This window comes from Neolamprologus brichardi, chromosome 6, assembly GCF_056152115.1.
Source record: "Neolamprologus brichardi isolate AB-2024 chromosome 6, ASM5615211v1, whole genome shotgun sequence".
In the NCBI taxonomy this organism is placed as follows: Eukaryota; Metazoa; Chordata; class Actinopteri; order Cichliformes; family Cichlidae; genus Neolamprologus; species Neolamprologus brichardi.
The window spans coordinates 19068108-19084602 of record NC_142109.1 but is presented as its reverse complement, the minus strand read 5'-3'; the positions used below and the strand labels follow the sequence as shown (position 1 = coordinate 19084602).

Sequence of the window (16495 nt, the reverse complement as noted above, 5' to 3'; positions counted from 1 at the left end):
CTGTATGTATTATTGTAGGGTCTACCTTACAATATAAAGCGCCTTGAGGGAACTGTTGTTGTGATTTGGTGCTGTATAAATGAAACAGACACAGTATATGGATAGCATATCATCACTGTTTTAACATCTGCATTTATGAGAAAACAGAATAGCTGGCTTGCTTTCACTTTTAGCCTTTGCTAAACTGTTACTGTTAGAAAGTAAAGCATTACTACACTGTGTTTCAATATTATGAAATTAGAAGAGTTTGACTTATATTATACAGTGGGGCAAAAAAGTATTTAGTCAGCCACCGATTGTGCAAGTTCCCCCACTTAAAATGATGACAGAGGTCAGTAATTTGCACCAGAGGTACACTTCAACTGTGAGAGACAGAATGTGAAAAAAAAAATCCATGAATTCACATGGTAGGATTTGTAAAGAATTTATTCGTAAATCAGGGTGGAAAATAAGTATTTGGTCACCTCAAACAAGGAAAATCTCTGGCTCTCACAGACCTGTAACGTCTTCTGTAAGAAGCTTTTCTGTCCCCCACTCGTTACCTGTATGAATGGCACCTGTTTGACCTCATCATCTGTATAAAAGACACCTGTCCACAGCCTCAACCAGTCAGACTCCAAACTCCGCCATGGCCAAGACCAAAGAGCTTTCGAAGGACACCAGGAAAAGAATTGTAGACCTGCACCAGACTGGGAAGAGTGAATCTACAATAGGCAAGCAGCTTGGTGTGAAAAAATCAACTGTGGGAGCAATCATCAGAAAATGGAAGACATACAAGACCACTGATAATCTCCCTCGATCTGGGGCTCCACGCAAGATCTCATCCCGTGGGGTCAAAATGATCATGAGAACGGTGAGCAAAGATCCCAGAACCACACGGGGGGACCTGGTGAATGACCTGCAGAGAGCTGGGACCAAAGTAACAAAGGTCACCATCAGTAACACACTACAACGGCAGGGAATCAAATCCCGCAGTGCCAGACGTGTTCCGCTGCTGAAGCCATTGCATGTCCAGGCCCGTCTGAAGTTTGCCAGAGAGCACATGGATGATACAGCAGAGGATTGGGAGAATGTCATGTGGTCAGATGAAACCAAAGTAGAACTTTTTGGTATAAACTCAGCTCGTCGTGTTTGGAGGAAGAAGAATACTGAGTTGCATCCCAAGAACACCATACCTACTGTGAAGCATGGGGGTGGAAACATCATGCTATGGGGCTGTTTTTCTGCCAAGGGGACAGGACGACTGATCCGTGTTAAGGACAGAATGAATGGGGCCAAGTATCGTGAGATTTTGAGCCAAAACCTCCTTTCATCAGTGAGAACTTTGAAGATGAAACGAGGCTGGGTCTTCCAACATGACAATGATCCAAAACACACTGCCCGGGCAACAAAGGAGTGGCTCCGTAAGAAGCATTTGAAAGTCCTGGAGTGGCCTAGCCAGTCTCCAGACCTCAACCCCATAAAAAATCTGTGGCGGGAGTTGAAAGTCCGTGTTGCTCGGCGACAGCCCCAAAACATCACTGCTCTTGAGAAGATCTGCATGGAGGAATGGGCCAAAATACCAGCTACTGTGTGTGCAAACCTGGTAAAGACCTATAGTAAACGTTTGACCTCTGTTATTGCCAACAAAGGTTATGTTACAAAGTATTGAGTTGTATTTTTGTTATTGACCAAATACTTATTTTCCACCCTGATTTACGAATAAATTCTTTACAAATCCTACCATGTGAATTCATGGATTTTTTTTTTCACATTCTGTCTCTCACAGTTGAAGTGTACCTCTGGTGCAAATTACTGACCTCTGTCATCATTTTAAGTGGGGGAACTTGCACAATCGGTGGCTGACTAAATACTTTTTTGCCCCACTGTATATTATTGTCTTGATTTCAAAGCCACAGGATCAAAGACCTAATGCCATTGTTGCTCTCAAACTTTCAAATAGCAAATACATCTCAGAAAACTACAAAGAAATTATTAGAGAAATATGAAACAACAGCAGTGAAGGGAAGAAAGAGCATGTGTCTATAAATGTGAAAACAAATGAGGAGAGACCACTTCTTTCAGAGGTTTAATGAGAGGGGTGTAAAGGTTTAGAGAGCAGGTGTACGGCTAGTGTATCTTTTTGATGACTCAGCTGCAAGAGCACACAGGTGCAGCATAATCATTACAAACCGTACTAGAACACACACACACTTGGTTTCGTGGTCTCTCCTCCTTTCTCTCTCGTAACTGTGTCTAGAACATGAATATCCCTAGCAGAAATCAGTAGAGACCTGAAAAGACCTGTTTTAATTTGCACAAGGGTGTGTGTGTGTGTGGGTGTGTGTGTGTGTGTGTGTGTGTGTGTGTGTGTGTGTGTGTGTGTGTGTGTGTGTGTGTGTGTGTGTATTCCGAGATTTAGGACACAGCTCACCGATGTTGGGGTGCTTCAATAAACGACAAATCCTCGCCTCTCTCTCCAGCTTTTGATGATCTAAAAGAAAAATAGAGGAGACACAAACACAGAGATGGGTTATTTTAATGCTCCTCATGATTCCCTCCTGTGATTGGCTTTATAAATAATAGAACGTGAAGTTGGATGCAACTTAGTTTTGACTCAGTGGAGGACACATTGCAGTATTTGGTTGTCAGCGTCAGTGTGTGTGTGTCTGTCTGTCTGTGTGTGTGTGCGCTGGCGTGGTGTCAGCCAGCTCTTTTCCTTATCAGAACTGAAATGCTTGACAAAAATAATGTGACCTGATATGTGCTCGGTAATATGCCGCAAACAGGCAGGCGGCAGTGAACAACAAACACAGTGAACGGCCACAGAGGATTCATATTGACCTCTCGCGTCGGGCTCAGCATAAGCTCCTGCAATGTACTTTTAGGTCCCCTTTGGTGCCCTGAGGGAAATCTGAAATCTGTATTCCCAAAATATACACTGTGCTGCAGTTTTGCAGATGTATCATACAATAGATTTATACAGTAATCCTTTTGAATGTTTAAAAGAAAATCTCATACCGTTTTTTCTTTATGTTTTTAATTAAAATCTGTGTTAAACAATTAATCTGGATATGTTAAAATTATTTATTTTCTACCCCCTTTTTTCAGACAAAGGGTATTTTGAAATAATATATAATCGGTAATACAAAAACAGCTATGTAATTCTGTATTACACCAATGGTGAGATTTAATCAGAACCTTTATGATATTTGTAGATTTCTACATTACTGTAATGAAGTGCTTTGGGTTACAATAAACTGTGACTTTTTTTTACCACATCCACAGTAATATTATGCATACCATAAAACGATTTCACTCATATTCCGAAACCTTAAAGAAGTATATGCTTTACGGCATTGATTATAATGTTCCACCTAAATACAACATCAGCTTTTGGTGAGCTTGTTTTAATAGTGGACCCTTAACTGATGCTGGGAGAACATGTACATGCTTCTTTACATGAAATCCACCAATTTTTATGAGGGGGAAAAAAGACGTTTTTTGGGAAGCAAAGAATAGAACAACAGCAGGTATTAGATACTGCAATCTAACTGTACTGCAACAAAAATCCCAGACAGGAAATATGGCAACCCAGACAGCATAACATATCTCAGACTGATTTTATCTGACTTAGCAAACATGAAGTGACACTCAAATCTCTGTCAGAAGAAACCCAATGTCCAGTGACTCTGATTCAGAATAAGTGAGTCATTGCAATGAGTAAGACAATCCGGTGCTGAGGCGACCCATTTCAGCTTTGCCTCAGGACAGGAGGGAGAGAGAGAGAGAGAGCAGGAGGTTCTACATTTTTCCAAAATAAAATAGGACGCCTATTTTTCACTCTCATCTGCCTCCTTCTTCTTCTCTTCTTGGTGCTATGGAAACTGTGGGCTCAGTGCAGCACAGAAGCAAGACCAGCAAAGAACACTAGGCTGCTTGTTCTCATTATAGGTCCAGGTATCTGTTTGTTTTGTGTCAGTGTAACGCACCTATAGGAAAACAATAGGCAAGCACAACAACAAAGCTAGTGCGCTTTAAATGAGACTGGCGTTGGCGTGCACTCAAATATGCAGCAAAATGCCAGTATAAAAAAAACATATTATGACAGAAAAGTACTTATCTCCAAAGAAAGGTGACAAAGATGTTTGTCAGCCCTAGTGACAAAGTTTAATCCAGAATAAAATTGACCTTATATAGCATGAGCAGACAAAACTACAAAAAAAATAATATTTAAAGGCAAAAGAAGAAGAGATAAAATGATGAAACTACAAAAAGGTCTACAATGAATTGATCTGATTACTGTTGCGAAAAAGCTTTCTCATCCATCAGCCCAAGCATTAACTACCAAGAACAGCCACAATTAACTTCATTAACTTAAAAAATGCTGTTTCTTTTCTTTCAACAGTCATATTGGCTCCAAAGCCAAATTTTCAGAAGTTTTTACACAGCAAACTGTGTAAAAACTTCTGAAAGGACTTGCATGCCTTCCTGCATGCAGAATTTCTTGCAGCTCTTCTGTGTGGCTCCAAGTCTGCCATAATGCTCCTGAGAACATGCCAATTTCAATTTTGCTGAAGCATACTGCCGGCTGTAGAGACAAGCACAACAGCACAGAAGCCCACAAACAGCGCCAGAAACAAGAGCAGCCTAGCCATTACTGCATGATTAGCAGGATTCTCTGAGCAAGGTCACTAATCTCTCCATCTCTGTCTTAGCCTTATTATGTTGCTGAATGGCACATCCTTTTGTGTCAGTATAACACAAAACACATTCTGTCTTCCCTTTGCCAATATTGAGAAAATCATTACTCACAAATATCTAATTTTCACATTTGCATTTTCTGCTACATAAAGTAATTGTTTTTTGTTTAGTTTTTTTATAATACACCTGTGTTTACAGTACATCACTTAAGTCTACTAGCATCATAGCGTATTTTACACTGGTACAACAGCCAATTTGCTGTTCTTAAGGAATTTAACGGACTACTTTTCATTGTACTTTGCTTTATCAACATTGTTAAAGTCCAGTAAAATAAAACAATACCCATAGTTTTAAGTATGTTTGCAGGACTTTTGTTAAAATAATAGTATGCACAATGCATTAATGCCATTATGTAACCATTATATTACAATTAAGACACAATCTAGTGTTATTCTTTGTACACTAAGCAATAAAGTTATCTGGCCTAATTATACCATACCTAGCAATACTGAGGACATGGTTTAGGAAAGACTGCAGCACGTTTTCAGACCTCAACACAAATACTGTAAGTTTTTTTTCCCAAGATGAAAAAAAAATCAAACTCTGAAAACGATTTGAACCATTCTTCCATAATGCTCCATAATGGGTGGTCATATTTGGCTGTGCCAGGGTGGTTGTATTTTTTTTTTATTTTATTTGCAGTATTCATCGACTGTACTTTGTTATATGACAGCCTCGCTGTCATTTCCACCTCCACTTTTCTTTCTGTCTCTCTCCTCTCTCTCCCTCCTCCACAGGTAGTCCACCTCCTAGCCGGCTGGACATCTGTTGTCTAGCAACTCACGCACCAATCAGAGCGTCAGGCCTCTCCTCTCCTCTGCAGTGGAACCAGCCTTGAATGCAAATAGCAGATATTGAGAGTTCACGCACAACTTTAAAACTCTGCAGAAATACAGTTAGAGCTACGTATGCTTATTTCCTAACTTAAACACGTCTAGTCTTGTAGATGAGGATGGAACGTCAGAAATTGAGCTTTACAGATTCTGTAATGCAACAGTTGAGTCTCAAGATGCGTATGTACACAGAAAAAGTGCAGATAGTCTAAGGATTGATGAGTAGTGAACATTTGTCTGCAAAGGATGCGTTCATTTAGATAATATATTTTTTTGATAATATTAAAATTGTAGCTTTTTATTAGAGCCCTCAGCAGCTACAAGATTAGAGAAAAATGCAACAACACATGCAAAAGAGCTTAAACATAATAAAGTTCTGTTCGTTCTGAAAAAGTGATACATGAATTTGTGACCTCCAGATTAGATTATTGTAACTCGCTGTACTCTGGACTCCAACTTGCTCACCTCCAAAGATTACAGCTCGTTCAGAATGCTGTGGCTCGTCTCCTAACCGGAACTAGAAAGTTTGGCTCTACTACTCCAGTGCTCTCTGACTTCCATTGGCTGCCTATTAAATTTCGTGTTTATTTTAAAGTTCTGCTGCTTACTTTCAAATGCCTAAACAACCTTACCCCTGACTATCTCACCGACCTCCTCAGTCTCTATACTCCCAACTGTTCTTTACGATCTTCCGGTCAGTTCTGGCCCAGCCCAGGCACCGTCTGAAGACTAGGGGTGATCGTGCTTTTGCCTCTATAGCACCAAACCTCTGGAATAGTCTTCCTGCTACCATTCGTGCCTCTGACTCCATTCAATCCTTTAAAGCACGCTTGAAAACGTACCTATTCAACCTGGCTTTTTCCGGTTCACTAATTCTCACCGCTCATTAATTGCTGTATCGCTACTCATGTCTCTGAATTATCATGATCTCTCCCTATCTCTACTTACTAATGCTTTTTGTTTGTTTTCTCTACTTTCTCTATTTTACCTTGTTTTAATGACTTACTGTTCAGTGTAATCATTTACCGTTATTTTTACTGTGAAGCACTTTGGTGTACCCCCTGGTTTTAAACGTGCTATATAAATAAAATTGTATTGCATTGTATTGTAGTATGCTGTTGATTTTAGGAGAAAATCAAACCTTAATGTCGAACATCTGCAGTGTTTAGGGACTGCAGACAGTAACTGTAGAATGAGACAGTCCACAAGATTACTTGGTTTTCCTTTGAGAGCTTGTTTCTCATTTTTGCAAGCTTCATACAAGTTAACAGGATTGGAGCACAAAAGTGCACGAGTACAGGTGTGACTGCCTGCATTGGCATAACAGCGTGTTTTTATTTTTTAATGCATGAGTAAATCGCATTTTACCCATTCACTCTTCAGACTGTAGCTGCAAAAAAAGCTGACTCTCAAAATGTCTCAAACAATCAGTTATGACTGGCTGAAAAGCCTCACAATACTCAACTCTGCTTGCGCAAGCTTGACTCCTGCTGTCACAGACACTAGTGAGAGTAATTTTGCTTATGTGGTTAAAACTGTAGCAACTGTGCCAACAAATGTGAACGTCCGGTCAGCTGTTTTCATTCAACCCAGTCTGGACCTTTTTTGGCTTGATCTGGGCTGACCGTCTCAAAGTGTCCAAGTATGAGTGCTTCTCTGTCTGGCACAATAAAGACCACAATGATTGATAAGTTCATTTAAAGTATACAAAAACAAACCTTTTCTTTTTTGTTCTCTTTTACTTTTATTATTTTAACTGTCATAATTTGTCTTTAATTAGCTGTGGTGTGAGAAAAAAATACAGCTACTCTGTTTGTAATGGCTGAAAAGTAGCCGTGTTCCTCTTCAATACCAAATGCACTTCTTTGTCTCATAAAACAATCCAACAAATTTGTTATATTTTTCCATGACACAGTGCAATAGCCACAAAAAGATTGAAATATCTATTTAAGGTATTTACAACAGAAACAGTATCTTAAAAGTTTGTGGCGAGTATGTATTGCTATAGGTATAGATTTAACCTCCCCAAATGTAGAGTGATGCAAGGAGACTAGTGTGCGGTCTTTCAGTCGGCTCCTTTTCAGTCTACAGAAAAATACTGACTTGTTGTATTAGTCACTTCATAAATCTTAATGTCTTAAATAATCGATTTTCTATCATTAGCATTCCAAGTATGCTGCTCAGATTAGGCCTCCTACACTTTGCACCATTTTAGAACAGATCACAAGTTACTTCTTTCAAAAGTCCATCCATTCATTCGCTTCTCCTTTTCAGGGTCGCGGGGGGCGCTGGAGCCTATCCCAGCTGTCATAGGGCGAGAGGCGGGGTACACCCTGGACAGCTCGCCAGTCTGTCGCAGGGCCAACACACAGAGACAGACAACCATTCGCGCTCACATTCACACCTGTGGGCAATTTGGAATTATCAATTAACCTATCCCCACAAACTGCATGTCTTTGGACTGTGGGAGGAAGTCGGAGTACCTGGAGGGAACCCACGCAAAGACGGGGAGAACATGCAAACTCCACACAGAAAGACCCCGGCCTGATGCTGTGCGCCAACAGTGCAAACCACGGTGCCACCGTGCTGCCAAGTGAATGTATAAATATGCTAATTTGTTACTAGGGAATGTACAGAAACATAGCTCTTCAACCTGGAGAAAGTGGGGACTGGCTGATAACCAGTGTCTGCTGTGTTGTGCATTTGCTCATTTTCTGTAATCTCCAGGTTTCTATTAGTAAAGGGTATGACTGTAAACCAAAGAGTTATGTGTTCTTTCATTCTGAGTTGTTCTTTCTGTTCCATTACCTGTACACTTCAGTTGCTTGAGTTGTGTTTTATTATTCCTTACGTTAAATGGACACAATTGCAAGTTGGAGAGAACCAACCGTTAGCAGTAGGTTGCAGTAGGTTGCTGGGGTAAATACGATCGACAGGTTAGCAAGTATCATTTGATGAATTGTTTCCAAAGTGACTAGTAAAAATCCCACTGAACCTACAGTAAAGGCACAAAAACATTTGCAACAGCAAGCCCATCTTCAGTTCACCCAACTGAAGATGGAGGACATTTTAAATAAACTAACAAAGGAAAAAGGGCTAACGTTAAAGTTATCTAAAACTCAGAGCCAGTAGTCTCGGTGTGAGCAAAGAATCAAATCAGTTCTGAGGAAAATAAATGAATAAATGAGTAAGAAAGAAAAAAGTCTAGATGTCAGGTTATCTGGTGAAGACAAAGACTTTTGCTCTTGCCAAATCTATTTATTATACTTTTGGTTAAAAAAAAAAGAGCTGGTATTTTGTCCAATGTAAATCAGTGTATCACATGACAAGTTCCAGCTGCAGACCCCAGTGAACCTCCACCTCTACCCCACTTTGTTTCTTTCCACTGCTGCTTCTTTCTTTTTCTTTTTCAGTCTGGGTCTGAAGTGTCACATCTGCAACCGCACTGCAGCAGTATAGTGCTCTCTCTGTGAGTGTCTTTATAGTTTTATATCCTGCAAGTCCAACACAAGCAAATTTTGGGACAACATAACATGTCCAAACATTTTTATTAAAAATAAATAAATAAATGAATGAATACATTTTAAAAAGAACAAGGTAAAGAGGTCAGCTTTGAAACTAAAAAGCTAAATAGAGCCATCTTCACTGCAACAGAAGCAGACTGAGAATATGGCATGAATCTTTAAGTGAAATGATTCTGTGCTTAGTTTTATTATTATTGTTATTTTCTTTTAGTTTTTTTTACATCCTCGATGTTTTTGCATCCATGGTGACAACTACAATTTCAATTTCCAAATGATCTAAATGATGAACTATTAATTCTTGATATGTAACATTTTTGTTTTCTGTATAAAGTATGGGGTAATTTTACTTTCATTACATGTAGATTTGTAGTTAATGTTACTACTGACTTCAGTGTTAAGCGGTGACTTAATTAACAGGCTAGTATTGACAGTCTGACCTGTCATAGTATGTCATAGTAAAACCACAGCACTAGTAGCTACATGTAAAGAGTGTAGTCTCTATTACAAGGGAGGAAAAGAAAAGAAATTACTTATTTAACATTTGGCTCATACACAGTTTTGGCCTACAAAGAATATTTCCAGTATAGTGTGCCTGTGTAAGAGTGCAAGATGCAAATGAAAAAAGGCATCCATGACAATTGTTATGTTTTGTTTTTTTTTTTACATTTTATCCTTCAAAATAAATTCTTGTAGGCACTTTTATGTAAAAAACAAACAAACAAACAAAACTGATATGTGAAAACACATTTTCTGTTTAAATTAGGTGTCATGCATGTTTGGGAAGCTAAAAGGTCACTTGAGTGGTCTTTCATCAAATGTGACTCAGACTCCAGTTTTGCATGGTGACCCTCCAACTTTATCAGTAGCTGATAGGCCAAGTATAAAAAGCAGCACACTGGCTGACCCGTTCTTTCCAAAGTATAGATTGCCAGTCATCAGGGGAGATAATATCAAAGTATTTTTGGAAGTGGGTTGAACAGAAAATGGCTCCTAAGCTAAAAAAGAACCAATACTAGCTAACTCTAGCTTTGTACCAAAAAAAGAGTCATGAATAAGTAGTGATGCAGTTATCGATGATAATATGCCAGTTTCATGCTGCTCACTTTTATTTTATAATGGAAATAACACTCTTAAGACTAATTTCTTATATTTGCAATGATCATTATAAATATCTGGGGAATTCATACATATTTTTAGCCTTACTCGCTAAAAATATTGCTGTTACCAGTATAAAATATGCTAATTCTATATACCAGTCAACAATAACAAATTCTGATAACCAATTAAAAACTTAAGTAATCAATTAAGTAAAAATTCCAAATTTTGTTGGTCATAGCCCTTTGGATGTTTTGAGTGTTGGTCAGAAAAATGAGCAGCTGAAACCATCCTCTGGAAATGCCAATACATATTCAGTTAACCCTATTAAACAATCAATGGTTTAACCACCAATGACGACAAACGTTTTCTGAAGTCTTAACGCTGATACAGACACAAATGTTCAAACCACACACAAATGTACACACACAGACAGCGACACACCGCAACGGGGTCCTGGAATTGCTCTACTCCATTTAATTAAGAGTTTTAATTAAAAAGATGTAGTGGAGTGAATGTAACATCCTCTGCTGCCAGCGGCTAAGTAGTCCTCTTCCATACCGTTCCCAGGGATCTAATGAAACCATCCAGGATGCTGAGACACCGTCACCCTCTGTTAGTTTGCAATAGAGGAAGAATTATGAAACTGATAACTCCCTTGCTTTCTCTTCTGAAGAGAAACAAAAGGTGGCTGGTGTCAAGAGATAAAACTGCCCCAAGAGTCTTGTAACATACGGTAATGTCCGCATTTATCTTATACACTGTAATGCAGAGATATACCACACACATTAGACTGATGTGTAAAAGTGGTTTAATCTGAGCTGCATTTTCTGAAAACACCTCAACAAGGAGAGACTCTCAAAATACTAGTTATAATCACAGACAAAGACCCCATTTTATTGCAGCAATCAAGCCCTACTGTGCTGCACATTCTTTATTTTGATTACAGCTACAGTACTGCGGTAGGAATTGTGTCCTGCAGCTCAGGAGAACTGGCAGCACCAAGGTACCAAAACACAGTACAAAAGATTCAACTTGAGAATTAAATTTTTGCAACAAGAACAGGAGTAATATAACCTGACCTGTTATTTAAGAAACAGAAAAGCCCCATTGAAAAAAATAAATAAATTTTATAAAATACAAATTAAACAGAAAGGTTGCAGCTTTCCATTTGCAATGCATGCCATGTGATCAAGCTTTGTAAGAAATATATTAGTACATATAAATACATGAATGGGTGTGCAGGTACATATGTGCAATCTGTGTGAACCATGAAACAGCATAAAAAGATTAGTCAACACTTAAAATTCTTTAATACAACTACCAGACCTAATTTATTCTGCATTTCTCTGCAATGCCTCCAATACACCCACAGAGAACTTGACTGAACCATCCAGTTTTCCAGTTTTTATTAGCTAGGGAAAGCAATAGTTTTAATGTAGAAGAGAAGCAATTTAATGGAGCTACTTTTTTTCTGGGGAAAAAAACCACTGGTATCTCTTTTTTTCTAGTTTTAATTTTGGAAGAAAGTGCAACAAGTATCTTGTGGGAAAATTGCATTACAAAGTAAAGAACTCGAGTCACTTGGGGAAAACCAAGCCAGGCCATGCACTGCAGACTCTCCAGTTAGACATTGAACTTGCCCTTTCGATGTGGAGGAGCAATTCCTCTACTAGGAGACCTTCCACTGACTGAACTCCTCACTCTATCTCCAAGAGTGAGCCCAGAGATGTCAAAATCATCACAGCGAACTACAAATTGTGTCTGGGTGATAAGTATTTCCAGGCTGTGAAGTGCTCCACTTCAAATTGAAAAAGCACCTGCAAGTTAAGCATGGCTTAACACAACACTGCTGATGAGGCCTACTGAAGACAATAACAATGCAGGACCTATAGCTCAGACACAGTCATGGCTAGCATTTAGTGTGGCTAAAATTGCCACTTCAAAGGAAACTGCTGGTTAAGTGATGTAGTAGATGCTTTTGCTCAACTGTCTATGCAATGAGGCAGTGTCAATACACTCATGACAGATGTACAGTTTTCTATGCCAAAAGTAGAAAATGCATTTGCAACTTTGCAGCTGTGCTAATCCATCTATGAAGTGACATCATTTTGAACTACAATGCACACTTTTACATGTTTTATTATGAATTTTGTCTTCTAAGATTGTCACAGACATAAATATATTTAAACAATCTAATCAATATTCAGTTTGTCAATGTTGAAATCATTTGGTACATGGCCGATGACTAAATGGTCATAAATATGTTCAGTGTCACACAACAGCTCTTTGCAGGAAGTAGGACAGTAACAATATGAACCGTACACAGTTTACCTGCAGCAGGAGTTCAGACTAAATATTTTAAGACTCTGATAAAGTAAGAAAAAAAATTAACATATAAAAGCACAGAGAAAAGGAGGGAGGTAGGCGATGCATTCAAATTTAATCTAATCTGTAACTAAGAATACCCTTGCTTTGTTGCACACATTGTACTGAACATTTTTTTAACCTTAAGTCAAAATGTTGTGATTTTAAAAGAGTGAGAGCTGCATCACTTATTTTTTACTTTCACTGAATGCATACATTGAATTTAATGGACAAAGTTGGTTCACGTTTCACATCTGAAAATCTAGAGCAGACTCTGTGCTGATGACTGCCATCAGTCTAATGTCTATTCATAGTGGTAGGACACATTTGAATAATAAGGTCCATGATATGTGGCAGACGGCTCTGTAAGAAATTTGGCATAATGCATCAAATTAATTTGATAACTTGATGCATTATTATACAGGAATTTTTTTTTTCAAAACTAAGACTTAAAGTGGGATCTACAAACACACATTTGCTGTTCAGTGCTTTGTTAATTCGCCAAACAGCTAAACACTCACAAAAAACAGAAAAAGAGAATATTTTCAATACTGAGTGTATGTCAGGGTGTGAGAGCACAAACAATATATTTTTAGCCTTTGAGTACCCAGTGAGTCATGTGATCCCCTTCTTCTGATTGATCCCTCCTTCCTTTCCTTCTCTCCTGCGTGCATATCTGTGTATCTCAACCACAGTCCTCTCCCCTTTCTCTCTGTTTTTAGTCCTACAGACCTATTGATTAATTTCTTTTTTATTAATATGATTATGTTTGTCAAATGGCTCAGCTGTCTCTTTATTGTCGTCTCCTCACATATAATACAGACTTTCGTCAAACATGTGCCAGGTGAAAGAAGATAGAAGAAGATAAACCACCATCTCTAATTTGCTGGAAATGATTTCCAGATTCACAGCCCATCTCCTTATCACCATGCCATGCTCAAAACAATGCAATGAGCATACTGGGGTATCAATCAATACTTAAAATTTTTCTAAAATTTCTATATCAACAAAGCTGAAAGCACACAACCCCTGATTAGCTTGAGTGCCAAATTCTGTATTTTTTAAAGATACCAACCAATTGCATTGGTATTAATGAGTACCAATTCTCACTAAATCAATTGGTTTCAAATTTTAAAACATCTGAGTTAGAGGAAGAAAGACAGCGAGACAGTGTGATGTCACTCCTACAACATTTTCCAGTACAATGATGGTAGTGGCAGCAAGGAGACAAAAGTAATCTCATGGGTGGTTACACTTTTCAAATGCAATGCAGACAACACACTCTGCAACATAGCATTTTTGTACTTGCTACAGTAACACTTCTTTTAAAATCACCATGCTGTGCACATTTAATGAACACGTTTTGTGAGGAAAAAATAGTATGTAATCACAACCAATAATAGTATAACATTACTATTTAGTACAGTCGTTCACAAACAGTGTCACATGACAGACGTTGTCAGTGACCAAGGCAGTGTGCAAATGGTTGTAGATACATAACAAAATATATCAACTGGGAAGTATGGACTTATTTTGTAATATATAATTTATTGTTTTAAAACAAGAATATGATAATTGAGTATCATAACATTTAATGTTTGCAATTTAACTATTAGCAGTTAATTGATAGCACCATTAGCTGTCTGTTAAGTTATGATTAAGGCAGCGGCTAATTGCTATGACTAATAATAAATTAATAACATTAACATGGAGAAATGGGCATCAAAGATTATCAATCCCGCCAGTATGTAGCCTTAATACACTCTCCTGGTAATTTAACAGGGTCACATTCTCTTTTGTCTAAAAACTGTTTCTCTGAAAGTACCAGAACGAAGGTGAGAAAAGTCTGCACCAAGTAGAAACAAAGGCAATCTACCTTTCCAACTGTGTTTGATCAGCAATGACAATAGTTTTGGGGGTTTTTGCACTACCTAAAAGAATCTTAAAATTTGTTTGTTTGTATTATGCTAATCTATATATTTTTTAACCGACTTTTATTTTAAATTTTTTTGTCATTTTTCCTCTGTGATATCAAAACTGGCATTGAATATTAAGTATTTACTTGGATATCAGTATCGACAACCCAAGAGCTCATCTTTTAAAAAATAAAAGTACAAACCAACACAACTAGGCAAGCTTTTAGCTATGAGAAATACAGAAACACACACTTAAATACAGACTGACCATCTTCTCTATCTCACTCTGATTTTCTGTCTCTCTCCCTCTGCTTCCTTTCCTTTTCTTCCATTCTGTTTCTCCACTCATATTCACTAACTCATCTGCTGCTCTAAATCAAATGCTGCATAATCAGGACTGCAGATTTTAGAAATGTGGCTGGTTCAATAGGCCCACCACATGTGTGCCTACTTAACTAGAAGCAGCAAACACACACGCAGTGCCTTGATCTGCCTGCATTCCAGACACCAATCCTATCCTAAACCCCTTTCAATTATATATAATCACACACACACGCATGCACTTGCATGCACAAACACAGAGAACAGAAGAGAGGAGTAGGGGGAAGGTCATGATCCTGGCAGAGAGAAGGGAATCAGAGTTGCAATTCCAGGGCTTATCGCCGAAAGAGGGTAAGTCCATATTTGACACGCCAGCATGCAGAGTATGTAAACCTCTATATGAACACACATAAGAAAGAGGAAGGGCGAGTACGTATGCACTTCGAGACCCACATGCACAAGTGGTGAGATAATTCTTTGCAGTATTTTTGGAAAATCTGTCCACGCAAGTGTCAAGACACTGATCCATCTCCCAAGGTGTCTATTACAAACACTACACTCAGCAATGTGCAAAAGACTGTTAGGATATGGAGGAGAAGATAGAGATATGCTGCAATAGATAAATTGATTGACAGATAGAGCACATACTAACCTTCTTAGTTACTATTCAGTCAGTACTCACACGTTTAAATATTACATTTTGGGTAAGAATTCGATGAGCATTTTAATTTAAGACTTTAAGAACTGAGAAATAACTGAGTATAACACTAAACATTTAATGTGCATTTTAAGGAAATGCCGCAATCTGCCTGTAAACAGCACCAGTAAATGCATAATGAAAAATGTAGCAACAACAATCCAGGAGACTGTCTATCTAATATTGAGCATATTCTATCTGAGTGAGCACCTATGCCAAGTGGCTAGTTTTGGCATGTTTCAAATGGCAATATGTAGATCAACTTTTTTATTATGATATTTCAAGAAAATCCAGTTGGTTGAGTCATTTGCTTACAGTTGAGTTGCACATCACCAGGTGCTAGTGTTTTTTTTCTTTTTCTTTTTTTTTTTTGGTTGGTCGGTTTTTAGATAGTATATCATCATCAGAGGGCATCTTGCTCTCAGACATGCCCGGGGTTGTCTCATTCTTGTGCGCACTAGGGAATGCAAATGCATGGGGTTGCTATAGCAGTGATATTACAATATGACAGTCTTACATCATGTATAAGATACAAACTGGTATGGTTTTAAGTCAATGAATGTGAAGAGAAGTGATTGTCTGTAGTGTTTGCATGTCATCTGGAAATGATACAATTCTTGGATTTCCTTTGAAATTACTTTCTAATAACAGTAGGCACCAATTTTAAATGTTATATATTGACAGCATGATATGGCAGCAAAACTGTCATTCAAAATTTGTGTCGATACTGTTTTGTGTTGCCTGTCTGCTACCTGCCTTTATGTAAACCAACAACATCCTGCACCTTTCCATACACCTTCCTGGTCGAAGAAGTGTAAAATATAACTTCTGTAGTCATCATCAAAGTATTTACTATTAGCTAACGATGACAAGTGGTTTGACTTGTGGACAAATGTTATAGAACTATTCCTTTAGTAAAAGGTAGTAGCAAACACTAAACACCTCACGAGACATAAAACACAATTATTGTCATACAATCAATAAACAACCAAAAGAAAA

The 16495-nt window shown here is 38.2% G+C and overlaps 1 protein-coding gene across 8 annotated transcripts in view; it reads right to left on the bottom strand.

The window, feature by feature from the left end:
• The window catches only part of camk2d2 (calcium/calmodulin-dependent protein kinase (CaM kinase) II delta 2), a 46184-nt gene that overhangs the window by 23411 nt on the left and 6278 nt on the right, over window positions 1-16495 (bottom strand). For all 8 annotated transcript variants that reach the window (XM_087841789.1, XM_087841790.1, XM_006787281.3 and 5 more), the window contains exon 3: window positions 2414-2473. In XM_087841789.1, coding sequence (XP_087697915.1) covers window positions 2414-2473 — 60 coding nt within the window. The remainder of the gene's footprint in view (window positions 1-2413; window positions 2474-16495) is intronic.